Source organism: Haliotis rubra, unplaced genomic scaffold, assembly GCF_003918875.1.
Source record: "Haliotis rubra isolate DU_JTF1 unplaced genomic scaffold, ASM391887v1 Scf1077, whole genome shotgun sequence".
Taxonomy (NCBI): domain Eukaryota; kingdom Metazoa; phylum Mollusca; class Gastropoda; order Lepetellida; family Haliotidae; genus Haliotis; species Haliotis rubra.
The window spans coordinates 89,287-104,828 of record NW_025764978.1 but is presented as its reverse complement, the minus strand read 5'-3'; the positions used below and the strand labels follow the sequence as shown (position 1 = coordinate 104,828).

Here is a 15,542-nt window from a genome sequence, read left to right as displayed (position 1 = left end):
TCTTTTTTTCCATTATGAGTCTTTTTCTTGGTTTTTTTTGTAGTTGGCCTGTTTCCGAACATATACTGATCAAGGAAATATAGTGTCTTCGTTCAGTATAGCTATCTATAGGCACAGACGGGCCTTTGGCTAGTGTCGCGGTCTAAGGCGTATTTATACCTCGTGGAGTTTTTTTCAGACCCTCATTTTTGGGTACCACCTGGTTTGGGCAGCATTAGCGACATATATTTGTTGCCTGTTTCCGAACATATACTGATCAAGGAAATATAGTGTCTTTGTTCAGTATAGCTATCTATAGGCACAGACGGGCCTTTGGCTAGTGTCGCGGTCTAAGGCGTATTTATACCTCGTGGAGTTTTTTTCAGACCCTCATTTTTGGGTACCACCTGGTTTGGGCAGCATTAGCGACATATATTTGTTGCCTGTTTCCGAACATATACTGATCAAGGAAATATAGTGTCTTTGTTCAGTATAGCTATCTATAGGCACAGACGGGCCTTTGGCTTGCTTCCCAGGATAAGGCCTGTTTAACCTCGTGGAGTACTTCAGACTCTGTGTGTTTTTTTTACACTTTTGTTTTTCTTCGAGTACAGGTATGTACCATCAAGGACCGTTTTTGTTTTCGTGTTTGTTTTTGTTTAAATACAAGTATGTATCATCTATGGACCTCTACAATGGCTTCTCAGAGTCATGTGGAATTTCTTCCCTCCTGGTGCTGACCTTGGTACGCGTTTCATCCGCTTTCCCAGGCAGCTGATCTGCACTTTCGAAAGCAAGTTGGCAAGGACTTCACCATTTGCCACAGAATCTGAAACAAAGGTGAGTGAGTGAGTTTAGTTTTACGCCGCTTTAACAGCAATATTACGACCGTGTGTATAACCAGTACATTTCGAAGTGTAACCGAAATTCTAATGACGGTATTGCATACACAAAATAAATGCCTCAAACAATTGTACTTTACTGGTCTGGTCAAACACCACCTGTCTTTCTAACATCAAAGACACAAAGAATAAAATACTATTAAACACAGACAAATTTGCTTAACGAGTCAAACTGACATAATCACTTCCCAAACTACCACAATATGTCTCTAAACGTGCAGACCACATTCACGCTTCTAGAACCTGAAAACGTTTTGCTTTTTTTTTGTCAAAGAATAACTTATCCTAGATATAAACACATAATATCATGTCCGAACAATAACACAACGTTGATTGTGTAACATTATCAATACTTACCAGATACATCAGGTGATTCATTGGGAACTGTAAAGTAGGAAGTAGTTCTCTCTCCAGTCGTACCAAAGATGTCTACAGGAACTACACAGACGTTGTATGACGAGCCAGTCTCCAAGTGCACATCGGACAATGTCGCATATGTGTACTGCAAGTGGTTTGGGCATTTACGGTGCGGGCATTTACGTACCAATAGCCCAGTCGCAGTGATCGACACCTGACTCTCCATCCGTCACTTTCCAGTTGACGCTAACCACACTTGATGTTTGATGATCTTCATCTGAGCCTAAACACAAAGAAATGACATAAATCAACACTTCAGAAAGCGACAATCTAAACTTAAAAAACCTTCCGAAATAATGCAAGTAATAGTGTGTATACAAATATATCGCTCATCGTTATTCAGGTATGCTTAACAATAGCACCTCACCATCCACAACTCTCGAAGGTGCGGCAATCGCAGGCCTGTTCCGCTTCCATTCTGTGCTTTTGTGTTAATTACGCTATTAGTGAACTATTATATTTTCATTTTTTCTAATTAGCTTATCAGTTCTATACTTTGTGTCTGAATCTTATTGAAAATGTTACTTGTTGAAAATGATTAATAACTTTGATCACCACGTCACTCCCTAGCAAGATTACCTACTGCTCTTTAGATATATCTCTTGTATGTATAGTCATGTATGTCTCCTTACTAAGAGTACATGTGGCTGATACCTTTAAGTAGCTTGTTTCATCCCTTCACTTCAGTCCGTTTACTGGACACAGTCCATTTAATTAGCTGTTTGTGTGTCTTGTTAGTGGTATTAATTAGCCATCACTTTACGGTTGCTCAGTTCAGATATTCGTTCACTGCCTATCAGCACTAAATGCTCATTGCTAGTATTGGGTTCAGTCACTTTAGATTGTCTCTCGTTAACTATTTCCAGCAAGTATCAACAAAGAAACTGAACATGTACTGTAATATGCTGCCTGTTGTTTATGTTACTATTTCATTTCCAACCTGGTCTCATATGTTGATGACATGTTTCGCCCTATGGCTAGTTTTGTGTCGTTACTTCCCATAAGTATTCTAAGGCACATGAACAAGCATTGCAACCTATGACCTTTCTGTGACCGTCATCAATTGTCTTGGAGTATTGACCTTGCAATCACTTTCTGGGCCAAAATGTGATGATAAGGAAGTGACACGGATGGGACATCACCGAATGTGTAGTAAAGCGACATTGTTTTCACGTGTTTTGGAGAATTTACCTGGCCCATCACTGATATGACTGAAGAATGGCGGAGTCAGATCTACAACGATGGGTTGTGCATGGGAAACAGTGGTCAGTCCAGCAGCATTCATGGCCATGACAGTGATGCCTCCCAACCTCAAGACCTGAGATCGTTTGTTGGATGCTTCCACTTACGGACACAAACATATGTCCATCTTTAGCTAAAGGTGAATCCGGCGCCTTAACCCTGATACAGGACGCTGTGTCAGTTTCCCATGATGTTGGTATGACGAGGTTGCATTTTGATGTATTTCCTGTAATATCGTCTACCTCGAAAGATGGGTTCTTTACCAGATTGTCTCCAAGATATGCTACATCCTTAGGTTCCGGGGGTGATGTGTCGATGACAACTCCATCAGATACAGCTACGTCAGAGGCATGGCCAACCACGTCTACAGCATACACTTTGTTCCATATGGTACCTGTAAAAATAGTCAGTACATTGGATGTTAGGAAATATATTACTATGTCCGGGCTCAATATGTTAGATGCAACATACCATATACTTACCAGCAGACAATGGAGTTGGAAGCGATATACTGAAGGATGTGTGCAGTCCAGTATCCAGCCAGTCCATCACACTGCAATCTGATGTGTCGTTGATTGTCTCCACACACCAGAAATACTTGACGATTGTGGAGTCTGTGTCCGAGAAGCCGTGCCAGAAGACAGAGATTTTTTATGTAGAACTCTGGTAGTCCTGGTCGTGGATATCTGCAGATGTATAAGATACAGTCTTGCAGTGTTCCCACACGCTAGAAATATATGGATGTATAATGCGTCTTTAATGCTGAAAATACCTGCTGTTTTCATTTCTGTAGTGGGCATTCCCTTAACAGACAGTTATATTCGCATTATCGTACCTGCTCCATCCTTCACTCTGCCTGCCACTGGAGGCATGACGTCCACCTGTACTCCATCAGAATAGGCCCAGCTGACCAGACCAGCCTTGTTGTAAGCCAGGACACTGCAGTAGTAGACTGTGTTTGGACGTAAACTCAGACCTGTCCCCGTATGGATGGTGGAGGTCAGGTCCCCTGATTCGTGGATACTGTGGCCTGAGAACATCAACATAGTAGTAAACATATTAGGAAAGTGGATACTTATAAAACAGGCACATTACATCCAGTCAGTAAAATAGATTTGGAGATATTGAATGGTGTTTAATAAGCTAGTAAGCAATTATCCATTTTATCATGTTACTTGTAAAAAATCGATTTAGGTCGAGACATGCCATGGACTTAAACAACCAATTGTGAGAGCTTGTTTATGTTGTACATCCAAATAGCAAATTGATGTGGACATGATCCGATCCTGGTTCCACTGGGTTCAGGATCGCCTTAGCCAAAGTTAACAAATAAGCATGTCAAAGGAAACTATGTTAAAGATATCCTAGATATGTGTAAAACTATGAAATCCTGTTTATCTACTAATGGTAACATATCGTCATTCTTTAACTGCAGAAACAGTACTAGAAACAGAACCTTACTTGCTTTGTATTTATGTGACCCTGAGCAGTATCTCTTTACTAAATTAGTAAATATAAATTTGAAATGTATCAGTGATCAAATGGAGTATGATTTACATAAATGTTTCATTTGAAACTCTCTCATTCGATTAGATCACTTCAGTGCGCTATGGGCTTGATGACACCCATGGATCATGCGAGTTCAAAACTCCCGTACATAATGCGATGAACAAAGATCAGTAATCCTAATACCTCCTGTGTGCGTGCTGATGTAGACCCTGTATCGATGGATGCTGCTTATACCAGGCAGGAAATGTCCAGACCACGTTACGACAAGTGTGTTGTTCTGTGTCTGGAAGTCTATGTCTTTGGAGTCACTGATGTTTAGGACTTCCTTCACCTGTTTAATATTTGAGTCTGTCAGTTATGTAGTGATGATACAAATCAAAATAGCAACGACAGGAGAAAATTCTAACATCCGGCGAGCCTGATTCATTCGGGTATAAGGGGAAAGTAATGCTGACAATTGTATGTATTTAATTAGAAATCCGTGACTATGAAAGTGTTAACGTTTCTTAATGGGAAACAGTATGTACCACAGAATGCACTTACAGTTCTCCCTGACTTTCTTGTTACCGTGGGTGGTGATGTAACGAAAGTGACACCATTTGACTTGAAGATGCTGTAATTTCTGTTATTCTACCAAGCTTTCACGAAGAAGGAGTATTGTATTCCAGGTGTCAGAAAGCTACCTGAAACAAAGAAATAGCATGTATTAAGACAGCCCCATCCCAATCATCACTGAACCCTTCTCCGGAATGTAATACGAAACATTTTGACTTCTCAAAATAGGTCACGGCTGGCCCCTTCATATATATATATTGTTGAATGTAGCTGTGATGACCGCCTCTTTGTAAATGTTACATGCGTCTTGGCATAAAATATGAAAACCATATGTCTTTATGAAAAGCGATGAGGTACTTCAAATACCTCAGAAAGAAAGAAAGTTAAACGGAATTTCTTTTAATGACATCACTGCCTTTGTGAAAAAAATACACGACAGGGGAGGCTACATCACATTGACTGAAACGTCTCTGATATATATCTCCAGGAAACCATTCACAGCAGCAGCAAGATTTAAGGCACGAAATGCATTGATATTATTTTACAACTGGATCATATTAGGAAGAATATAAATGAACAGTTCAAATAGATGAAAAAATACCCCTTTTGATAACAAAGGAAAAACATAATTTACATTGACCTTTGTCCAAGGACAAAATCGCTGATGTTTGTTGACCTGCATCAAACCATACTCTTTGGGAAGATTTCTTGAACACTCCATCCGGTAAATCCTTTTCACTAACTCCTACACTGTATTCGTAGCTGCAAAACAACACATATGCTATAGGTATGAGAAGGTTTATAATGAAAAGATTTTCTGTTTATGCACTTCGCTAAATTGCCTTGGAGACTTCATTGTCTTATCTGTTCTTCTCGTGAGCCTTATGCCCAATATTGTACTCAACAAGAATCAAAGTATATCATCCCGTTGTTGTATTTGGCTACGGACATCAGTGAATGGTACTGAAATAGGGAAAGGTAAGATAATGATATGGATGAATATTTAACAGCGACCTGCTGTTTTAAACGCTAACGAAACCATTTATTCAGTTGACACCATAAATGTATTAGCACCATGCTTTATTCATAACACACTGGATTGCCAGCAGAGATCATATGTCAAAATATACCAAAAGCGTTAGGCCAACTTGTTTTTTCCTGTGTCTTTCGGGTGTTTTAAACTTGATAAACAACATTTTTTTTCCTCTATTAAAACTTTTATAAGTCATATAAGATTTTAATGTGAATACAGCCGTTTCAGGTACCCACTATCATATGATAGTGATACATATGAGTAAACACGAGCATATCTAGACTGGCCGATACGACATCGTCCCATAATGACCTCCCTAAACCCCTACCAATGAAATGTCAGCCACAAAATCAGGAAACGCCTGCCTGTGTAAGCATACAAATGTATAAGTTTACAAACATTATTTAAAACACAACCAAAGCCACGCTTATGATAGGAAAACATCAATACTCCTCACGTCCTGAATTAAAACAAAACCACATGAGCTGAGTATCAAAACTTCAGCTTTATCAGACCACACCCTCGACGACTAAACAATCAGGAAAGTGCAAGAAGTAGTGCCCATCAGAAGATGTTTCGTCAACTGTCAGCAATGCTCTTACATGCCTCCAGCGTACCATTACTCTTCAAGGATTCCAATCAGTTCTAATCTTTTTTTATCTTTTTGGTTTATACTTCAGGCTTCTTCTGTTAGGACATTTGCCAACATGAGATCGTATTGTGTAATTAACATGCTACTCCACTCTCCTGTAACCATACCCTCATCCAAACACTTCTGTACTGTCTTGTATATATGTCATATATTGCTTGATAACACTTAAAACCCACAGTGAACAGTAGAATAAAGACGTTGTTTATCAACATAAATTATCCTTCTTGAATACTCAAATTACTAAACGCATGTCAAAATAAGATTTCTTTGGCACTGTATATTGCGATCCTCACATTCGCATTCCCTAGCCTTTTATTGGTGCCATCGTCCTCACTTCCCGGTAAACGGTACATAGAGTTATCTGAGGACATACACTCAAGCACCGTTGTGTCGAACTCTGATAACTCGATATCTCACTTGTCTCGAATAAACATCTCGGTCCCGGCAAAATCCTTCATAATTTATCATTATTCAATTTAAACTCTTTTAACTCGATACGGATGTCTCGATATTTCGGATATCTGTAAGTATATATACCGTGTTACTTACAGACCAGTTGGCAGCCATGAAAGTGTTGAAAGGAGACATGTCAACTTCTGCTGGAAACAAGAGGTTGATGGTGTCGACGACTGTGACAGTGTTGGCCCCTGTGACAGAATTACACTTTACCAGTTCGTTAACAGACAAAACAGAGGAAAAGCCGTCACATGTTCAGACAATAAAAAAATATGTGGGTATGGGTGTCAAATTCTCTGATTCACCGCAATTCGTTTTGCCTCCCGGGACTGTGATAAAACCCATGTTTTCGGAATAGAGTGAGTGAATTTAGTTTTACGCCGCTTTCAGAAATATTCCAGCAATATCACAGCGGGGGACACCGGTAATGAATGGGTTTCACACCAGTTGAGGAATCGAACCCGGGTCTTCAGAGTGAGGAGCGAACGCTTTAGCAACTAGACTATCCCACCGCCCCTTTCGGAATATAATAGATCCCTACCGCCCTATGCTAGTCATTAGAGACGACGTGTTGGATCGAGAAAACAGGCGTCGTTACCTGGTGTAGCAAAACTGCGCGAAATAGGTATGAAAACTATGTTACGTTTGTCATAAACAAACAAGTATATTGTCTATCATATACTTCTAGGACACCCGTCACTAGGTACTTTCATTCCCATACCATGGCAACGTGGTATAACTGAAATATTTACATGAAGGAATGCAATTGAAGATCCTCCTGTTATTGTACTTCCTGCTCTGTTAACCTGTTGTGAGTTTATGTACTGGACATAGAGTCATAAATGCAAGAAACAAGGGAGAGATGTTTAGCTACTAAAATGACTGAAATGTGATACCATGTCCTAATACTTTTTCTGTTTGATTTCTCTTTTCTCCACAAACCTGTTTTGTCTTGTACACATGCTTTACTGGCAGAACAGGTACCGCCCTGCACAGCACAGACACAATGTCCCTCACAGTTGTAGGCCTGGCACCTCCTCACCAGCCACAGTGTAGAGTCTGCCTCCAGGACCAGTTCAGCGTGGTAGGCATCACTCTGCAGGCCAACCTGCGAGTCGCAACGAAACATTCTATTGACTGATCATCAATGTCAGCGACAGACAATACCAGGTATAAAGATAGAAAAGGAGAATTCATTCATAATATCTACCGGTATACACACGTGAGTTACATCCTAAAGTATGCCATGTACCCCATTCACTGCCCAGATAGCTACAAACACAGTCACATCATGTGACAGAGTCTTGGTGGGCACACTGAAGGTCTGGAGAACTCCTTCGTCACCCTTGTCAACTCCGGCTGCTTCGTGGGAGACCTCTGTTAGTCCACTGCCCTATTATAAATTTGTGATTAATGTCAAGACAGTTTCTGTACGCGTTATTATTTCATTTACTGGAAGCCATTAACAATGCAATTTGACATTTATACTTTCTTTACTCACACTAATTTCAACATATATAAACCTAACTGGCAGATATGTTTTAAGTGAACATCTGTGAATAATTTCATCTGAAAATGTCCAGTCAACAACAACATCAGTGACGCAACAACATCACACAAAGGAGGGGTCACTTGCAGTCAATATCGTGTATGTCCACCGAGCGCTGCAAGACATGCTCGCAGTCTTTGGGGCATTGAAAGACACACATATCTCAGGAACAGCTGTTGGAACGGCTGCAGCCTCTGATGGTCTGCAGCCTGTGATGGTCTGCGGTCTGATCATGACACCACCCCCTCCAAAACGATCATGTTCAAGGACACAGTTTGGCGCAAGCTTTTCTCCTTTACGTCGATAAATCTGTTGACGTCCATCTGCAAAGGATAAGTTAAACCAGGATTCATCTGAAAAAATTACATCTGGCCATGTCCTGTTGCCAAGATTGGCCCCATTTGCTGCCCATCGCTGTCTGGCAAGTCTGTGGCGATGCAATAAGGGTGGTGATGACACCGGATGTTGAAGGCAGCAAGGCGTCCTTGCACCTTTTGGGCGCTGAAATGACGTTATCTTGTCCCAATTGTCCTCCTTAACTAATCATCAGCTGTTTGGAACCGATTTCGCAAGTGTGAAACTCTGACATAGCGGTTTTATCGAGCTGTTATCACAGGTGGTGCACCAGGTCGCGGACGATCAGCATCGCTTCCGGTAGCCCGAAAACGTTGTCTGAGTCGACTTGCAGTGGATGGATGCACATTAAAGTGCCTGACAATCATCACATCTGAAGCACCTTGGCTGACCATACCGATAACCTGATTCCTTTCGTCTTGTGTCAAGTGTGGCATTTTCTCAAAGTGATTGAGTTCCACAATTCCTTGTGCTTTTACAGGGCCTGGGTGCAGGTAATGCATGTGCACAGCGTGTTTCATGAATGTGGTTGTGTTTACGAGAAATGTCAAAGGTTCAGTTTTAAGTATCAAAGTTCATGTGAGAGGAATGCTCCGGGACTCGAACTCGAAATGGGACAGAATAACAGCTTTTTATCCATACATCCTCTGTATCGCAGGAAAAAATCTTCAATGGAACTTGTGTAAGTTTCAGGACAACAAATACCAATTGCGTTTTTAATGGTTCTCAGTATATTAAAAAGTTTGACTATTGGCAACACAATTAGTCGACACACAATTATTGCAAACCTTATTAGTGCAAACCTTGACTTTGTGGCCTATAATGATAAAAAACACGACATGCACGTGTGAAAATCAAATTCATGAGGTCATTAGCCGCATGTTTGCTTAAACTGGACACGCACATTGAATGTGAGGTGGAAAAACAAATTAATCTTTTCATTTTAATTTTTGTTTGGAAATGACACGCCTTTCAAATCAAGAACGCCAACGTGTTATGGGGAGACTTGATGCTAGTCAGTCTGCAGTCGTTGTTGCAAGAGCCTTTGACTGCTCACGACAAACAATTTATAATTTTAGGATGAGATTGATCAAACCGGAGCTGTTTCCGATGTTTGTTGGAAGGATAGCTGCACAAACTGTCAGAAATCGCTTGCATGCCGCTGGACTTCGCCCTGAAGACGCCATAATAGACCAATGTTAAAGGTTCAGTCAAAGACAGTGGAATTCGATTGTCTTCAGCGATGAATCTCGTTTCACATTGATATTTGCCGACGGCAGGGGCCGACTGTACCGCGGTCGAGGTGATTGTCACACTCAAGTCTGCGTCCGTGAAGAGGACAGATTTGGTGGCGGAGCGTAAGGGGCATGGAATCGTTTTGCGCACACGGACGTTCTCCCATTGTTCTCGTTTGAGGAAACTTTAATGCTGCCCAGTACAGGAAATAGATTTTGCAACCTGTCATGCTTCCATCTATGCAGAGACATGGCACAACAAAACGACGCTAGACTGCATTCGGCAATTCTTGGACAGAATTTTCTACGAAATGACTGCATTCAAGTTCTTGATTGGACGTCGTGTAGCCCCGACCTCAATCCTATCGAACACATCTGGAACGAACTGTGTCGACGTGCTCATCAGCATGTCAATCCACCACTGACGTTGTTAAGAAATGGACACATCTTCCTCTGGGTGTGTTTACTAACGTTCTAAGATCCATAAGAAGACACTGTGTGCCTCTAAGAGACACCAGTGGAGGCCACAACACTTACAGAAGATCTACATCGAACTGTCCTCTGTGAACTTCATTTTGGAGGGTACCTTGACATAATGAACATTATCGTTCTTAAAGTGTTTAGGTAAGACTTGTTTATGTCAAGATGCTCAGTGCACAGCATACAACTAAAATTGTTGTCTGAAACCTAATACTATAACCTAGTCTATTGACAAAAGGCCAGACGATTTCTCTACCCGTTATAATTTTATATTATAAATATGTGACTATTCAGTTGTCCTTTGTGATGCCGTATCACAAGGTTATTCACTTACTTTATTGTACTCAGTTCCGAATTCTCCAGACCCCACGGATATAAGATAATGTTGTATTCCTTAATGTAGGTCAGAGAATCCAAGCCACGCTAGGTTTAGATTTGTACTGTTCCAAGTCATCCATCCAGTTTGATGTCGTTGAAGTTTCACTGCGTGGTCCGTTTCTATGGCGAAGGATCCTGCAGAGGAACAACAGCAGTGTCATGGTCTGTTTTTACACCTTCATTCAATCGAAACAATCACCAAATTTCATTGTGCACAACAACAGATTACCTGTTTTGGGTTTAGAGCTGTCAACCAAAATGTCCCAAGTAGCTGCTGATGTACAGAGGCCCGTCATGTTGCAAGCTGTGACCTTCACCTTGTATTTACTTCCATCATGCAAGTCCACATTTATGTATGTGTATTCTCGAATAAAACCTGGAATCTGGGGACCAGTTGTGGATTTGGTTAAACATTGTGAAAACAATATACTTATTCTTTTTAATTGGCTCAGAACCCTGGTATGAAAAGATAACCAAAAAATACTGAAAACGAGTGACACATAACGAAAGACGTTGCTGTGGAGTCATCTATGATTCCTCGCGTGTCAAAAGACTGATCTTGTTCATTCAACTGGGAATGTCACTATCAATCAAAACTTTATTTCCGTACAAAGGCCATCGGGCCAATATACATATAATGTCATCCATTATAATACAATTTGCATACATGTATACACGCCCATCTGCATACATGTATACAGGTAATCAGAACATACGATACAGGTTATTATTACCCACGAGGTCAATGTATGGGTAGTTGCATACTAATCTCGTACGTCACACATGTGTCGTATTGCGTTGACCTGCGTCGTAACGACTTGACCTGAGATTATAACGATTTGATTGGATAACCGATGACCTCTCAGTTAGGTCACATTCTGACATAACTATTTTTTCATTCTTAACAAACACGTGAATTCCTTCATTCTACAACTTAAATGCATTGTGGGAATATAAACATTGCGAACGTTGCCGTGTCGCTGTTTAATTGTGAGTCGAACTGAGACATTATATCCGTCGAAAAAATAAACGCAATGTTTCCACCAGTGATGTTAGCCGAAGGAAGCAACTGCAAACCAAGAAACGGGGTGCTACGGAGTAGTTTACTGTACGAGGCTGTACGAGGCGATGACAACTGACATGCATCGTGACGTCGGTTACCATGTCAGTGACGTCATTACAGTGTGACGTCATGCAGATATTGTACTACAGTACAAAACTCTTCCGCAACCTCTTTATGAAACCGGTTTCGGTTTGAAACCAAAAAATAACAAAAATACGCTATTTTGTCAATTTAATGCATGTAAGAAGTGGGTAATAAATAAAATACCACACTCGGTCTCATTACATACGAATTATACGAAACTCGTGACCTCCCTATGTTATCTGACCTCGCTTTCGCTCGGTCAGATACCATAGGAAGGACACTCGTTTTCGTATAATTCGTATGTAATGAGACCTCGTGTAGTATTCTCTATATATGGATAAAGTAGAAAAAGATATGATATGATAATACAGAAGTATAATATGGTATTTAATATTATGATTTATTGTAATAGCTCACATCTTCGTTCATAAGAATGCATTATATATAGGCTGAGCATTTTCAACTATGTTCGTTATTTGTCATACGTAGTTTCTTAAAGTTATGCATATTCGTTTTGAAATCACTTGGTAAATATTAACGACGTAGGTCATCATATCTTGGAAAAATGAAAGTAAAATGGTATTCGTCTTCTAGGACAGATAGGACATGTTCTCATAGTTGCGTTAATTTTACACCATCGTCCTTCATTAAAGTTTACCCTTAATAATCCTGCTCTAAATCTAACTTAACATTTACGTAATTTATAATCTGCAATTTCAAAAGGTATTTTTCAGGGTTTAATAAGTTTCTGAATTCTCTATACAAAACATAACGTGTGATATGTGATTGTCACGATCGGATCTCCAATTTTGTATAAAAAAACATCCACTAAACGCGTTTGAAAGATTCCGATAAAACTTACACGATTCCCAACAGTTTGTGATAACCAAACAAATCCAAATACATAAGAAAAGAGCAAATTGCAATTTTGTTAAGCTCATGTCTCATAGCCAAGGTTATCGAGATTAAGTAACATTTCATAAGCTTTCTTTGGTATGCGATCTTTGTGCATTGTTATTATTTTAATCCAGTACTTAAGAGTGAGTGAGTTAATATTTAACGTCACATCGGCAATATTTCAGCCATATCGTGACGACAGTACTTAAGACAATGAACAGCTACATTAAAAATAGGGAAACGGACACATTCACCATACACAATAGCGTTAGGTATCTGAGGTCCAACGTTTAGGTATAATTTGCAAGCCGAAAGATGTATTTTCTCAATACATTCATATTTTTATCTCCCCACATTTCTGAAGCATATAATAGGATGGATTGTATTTGACTATCAAATATTTTGAAAAAGATATCCTGTGATAACGAACCGATTTTTCTAAGGTTGCTATTTAATTCCATTAATGCTTTTTTTACCACGCAAGCAGAGATCGGATAACGACTTGCCCAGGCTAACATTACACGTGAATAGAAAACCGAGATACTTATAGCTATTGACTATCTTTAAGTTATTACCTTGAAAGTACCATGCATCAGTACTTTTAAGTCTACCTCCCCTCCTTAATACAACAATATTAGATTTATCAAGGCTAACGTTTAAACCCCACTTATCTGAATACAATGGTAAAATATGTAATTGATTTTGAAAACCACATTTAGTATCTGAAGCTAAAATAACATCATCTGCGAAAAGTAGCATCAGCATGTCTATCATATCGGGAAATAACTGGATGCCATGTTTTCCATTTTGTGAAATTTCATTAGAAAGTTCATTTATGAACAGAGAAAAGAGTATTGGGCTCAGCATACAACCTTGTTTTAGACCAAAAGGACAGTTAAAGTAGTCTGTTAAATCTAATTACATCGCATACATGATTTAACAGAAGAGTAAATACCTTTTAGCGCTAGCATCATTTCCCCACCCAAACCGCTTGATAACAAGCTCCATAATTTAAATCTGTCTATTAAATCAAAAGCCTTTTTTTAAATCTATGAAAGATTTTCTCTTTTTACATAAGCATTTTTCAATAAGTGCATTCAACGTGAAAATATGATCTATGGAAGAATAACCTCCTCTAAAACCCGCTTGAGTTTCTATCTTATTCATGAAAATTGCCCATTGTTTTAAACGAGTGTTTAATATGCAGGTATATAATTTGTTTAAAATACTTAACAATGAAATGCCCTTATGGTTATCTGGGTTGTGGATATCAGCTTTCTTGTGTGATGGAATAATTATTGCTTTACTTCAAACATCTGGATAGCTCCCGCTCTCAAATAGTTTATTAAATAAAACGAGAAGAAATGGCAAAACGACTTTTTTCGATGATTTAATTGGTCGACCCCAGGCGATTTTTCAATTTCAACCGTATAATAGCATCGAAAATGTCTTTCCTTTAATTGGAGAATCCAAAATCCAACTACTAGTGGATCCATAATATCAGCGCATGGTACGCTTTATTTAAATTGGCCAAATATCTGCTGTGTTGTGTCAAATGCACATGACTATCAATTAAACATATATGTAATAATGCATATACATGTACATAGAGCTCAGAAACTGTGAGTTGTGTATGAGTTGTATTTATTAGAATCTATAAAACATTGTTTATCAGAGTACTTTCACACTATTCACGCGTAAGTAAGTCAAGAATTGCAGTCGCATCGACAATCAAACGGCCTTTTAACTAAGAAAACACTCAATCATAAACATACCTTTCAACAAAGGATAGTAAAACAGCTGCAATTACTTTTAATGAACAAGGAATAATCGCCAGGTATAATTTGACAAAAATGATTCAAGTAGCTTCACTGTACCTTAAGATTAGAACTATCTATCTCTCCAAACAGGTGAGATGATAAGGAGAGGTACAGGCGTTCTATGGAGGACTCAACGTCTTGGAACTTCCAGTGTAAACTCAGACCTGTCCGACTGACTGTAGTGTTGGCAACAACGGAAGAAATACCGAGCATCGCCGTCGGTGAGGTCACAACAACAGGTGCGCTGTTGTCTATCATAACTCCATTGGACGTTGCTTCCAAATGCAATCCTGTACCGCGGATTTCAAAATCAGTGACATGTTAAAAGTAATTAATATGTATAGATATATCGAGAGAATAAATAGGTGCTTGTATCGAAATACACAGAAGAGATCTGATAAGAACAATAGGTATTGTACCTCCTTTGTTGAACGCTCGGATAGTACTGTAGATCATGTGCCCAACTGGCAGCTGTTGGTCACGTGGGAAGATGTGGAAGATGCCCTCTTCCAGGGCTGCATTCCTGGCTGCCAGAATCTCATCACCTCCTGGTGTTGTTCCTACACGCCATCCATAGTGGTCTAAACCAGATTCAGGATCGTGGAAGCCTCGCCATTTGCATCCCATAAATGTCCTAAAACAAGGATTCAGACAGACAAAGTGGTTGAAAAACAATAAATATCACACAGCATTGCTCTAATCAATATAACATTATTCCCGTATAACTGGAACATTGACCTCGTTGCCTGGAACTGTATGTCCATGTCGCCTGTGCCATCCTGCACTGTTCCAGGAACTGGTGTGGAGCTGTCCAGGATCACACCGTCTGAGGTTGAGGAGCTGCTGCAGAGGTCTGCGCTGTGTTACAGGCTGTCACTGTGGTGAAGTACTTCACTCCTGGAGAGAGCAGGATGTGCTGGAGGCTGATGTGTGAAAC

The 15,542-nt window shown here is 39.8% G+C and overlaps 1 protein-coding gene and 1 long non-coding RNA gene across 4 annotated transcripts; both read right to left on the bottom strand.

The window, feature by feature from the left end:
* Positions 1 to 4,238: 4,238 nt before the first annotated feature.
* On the bottom strand, positions 4,239 to 7,848 carry LOC124280642. 2 transcript variants are annotated; one of them, XR_006899729.1, is made up of 5 exons: positions 7,688 to 7,848; positions 6,839 to 6,936; positions 5,245 to 5,366; positions 4,593 to 4,732; positions 4,239 to 4,380 (listed from the first exon to the last, which is right to left on the bottom strand). It is a non-coding gene; the product is annotated as an uncharacterized LOC124280642 (long non-coding RNA). The 2 variants fall into 2 exon arrangements; XR_006899731.1 differs by lacking the exon at positions 6,839 to 6,936 and having other exon boundaries at positions 4,243 to 4,380.
* A 2,907-nt stretch (positions 7,849 to 10,755) lies between these two features.
* On the bottom strand, positions 10,756 to 15,526 carry LOC124280570. 2 transcript variants are annotated; one of them, XM_046716533.1, is made up of 5 exons: positions 15,344 to 15,526; positions 15,025 to 15,239; positions 14,663 to 14,895; positions 10,971 to 11,124; positions 10,756 to 10,876 (listed from the first exon to the last, which is right to left on the bottom strand). In XM_046716533.1, exons 1-5 carry the CDS (start codon positions 15,367 to 15,369, stop codon positions 10,758 to 10,760), a joined length of 747 nt encoding a protein of 248 aa, XP_046572489.1. In that variant the 5' UTR covers positions 15,370 to 15,526; the 3' UTR covers positions 10,756 to 10,757. The 2 variants fall into 2 exon arrangements, with proteins under 2 accessions (XP_046572489.1, XP_046572499.1); XM_046716543.1 differs by lacking the exon at positions 10,971 to 11,124 and having other exon boundaries at positions 10,796 to 10,876.
* Between the last annotated feature and the right edge of the window lie 16 nt (positions 15,527 to 15,542).

Bases quoted from the DNA above. Each gene is read 5' to 3' on its own strand.
- LOC124280570 (XM_046716533.1), bottom strand. From the start codon at position 15,369: ATGGACATACAGTTCCAGGCAACGAG. The intron at 14,896-15,024 runs GTACAATACCTA...TCCGCGGTACAG, and splicing joins CCGAGCGTTCAACAAAGGAG to GATTGCATTTGGAAGCAACG. The intron at 10,877-10,970 runs GTAATCTGTTGT...GTTCCTCTGCAG, and splicing joins CAGCTCTAAACCCAAAACAG to GATCCTTCGCCATAGAAACG.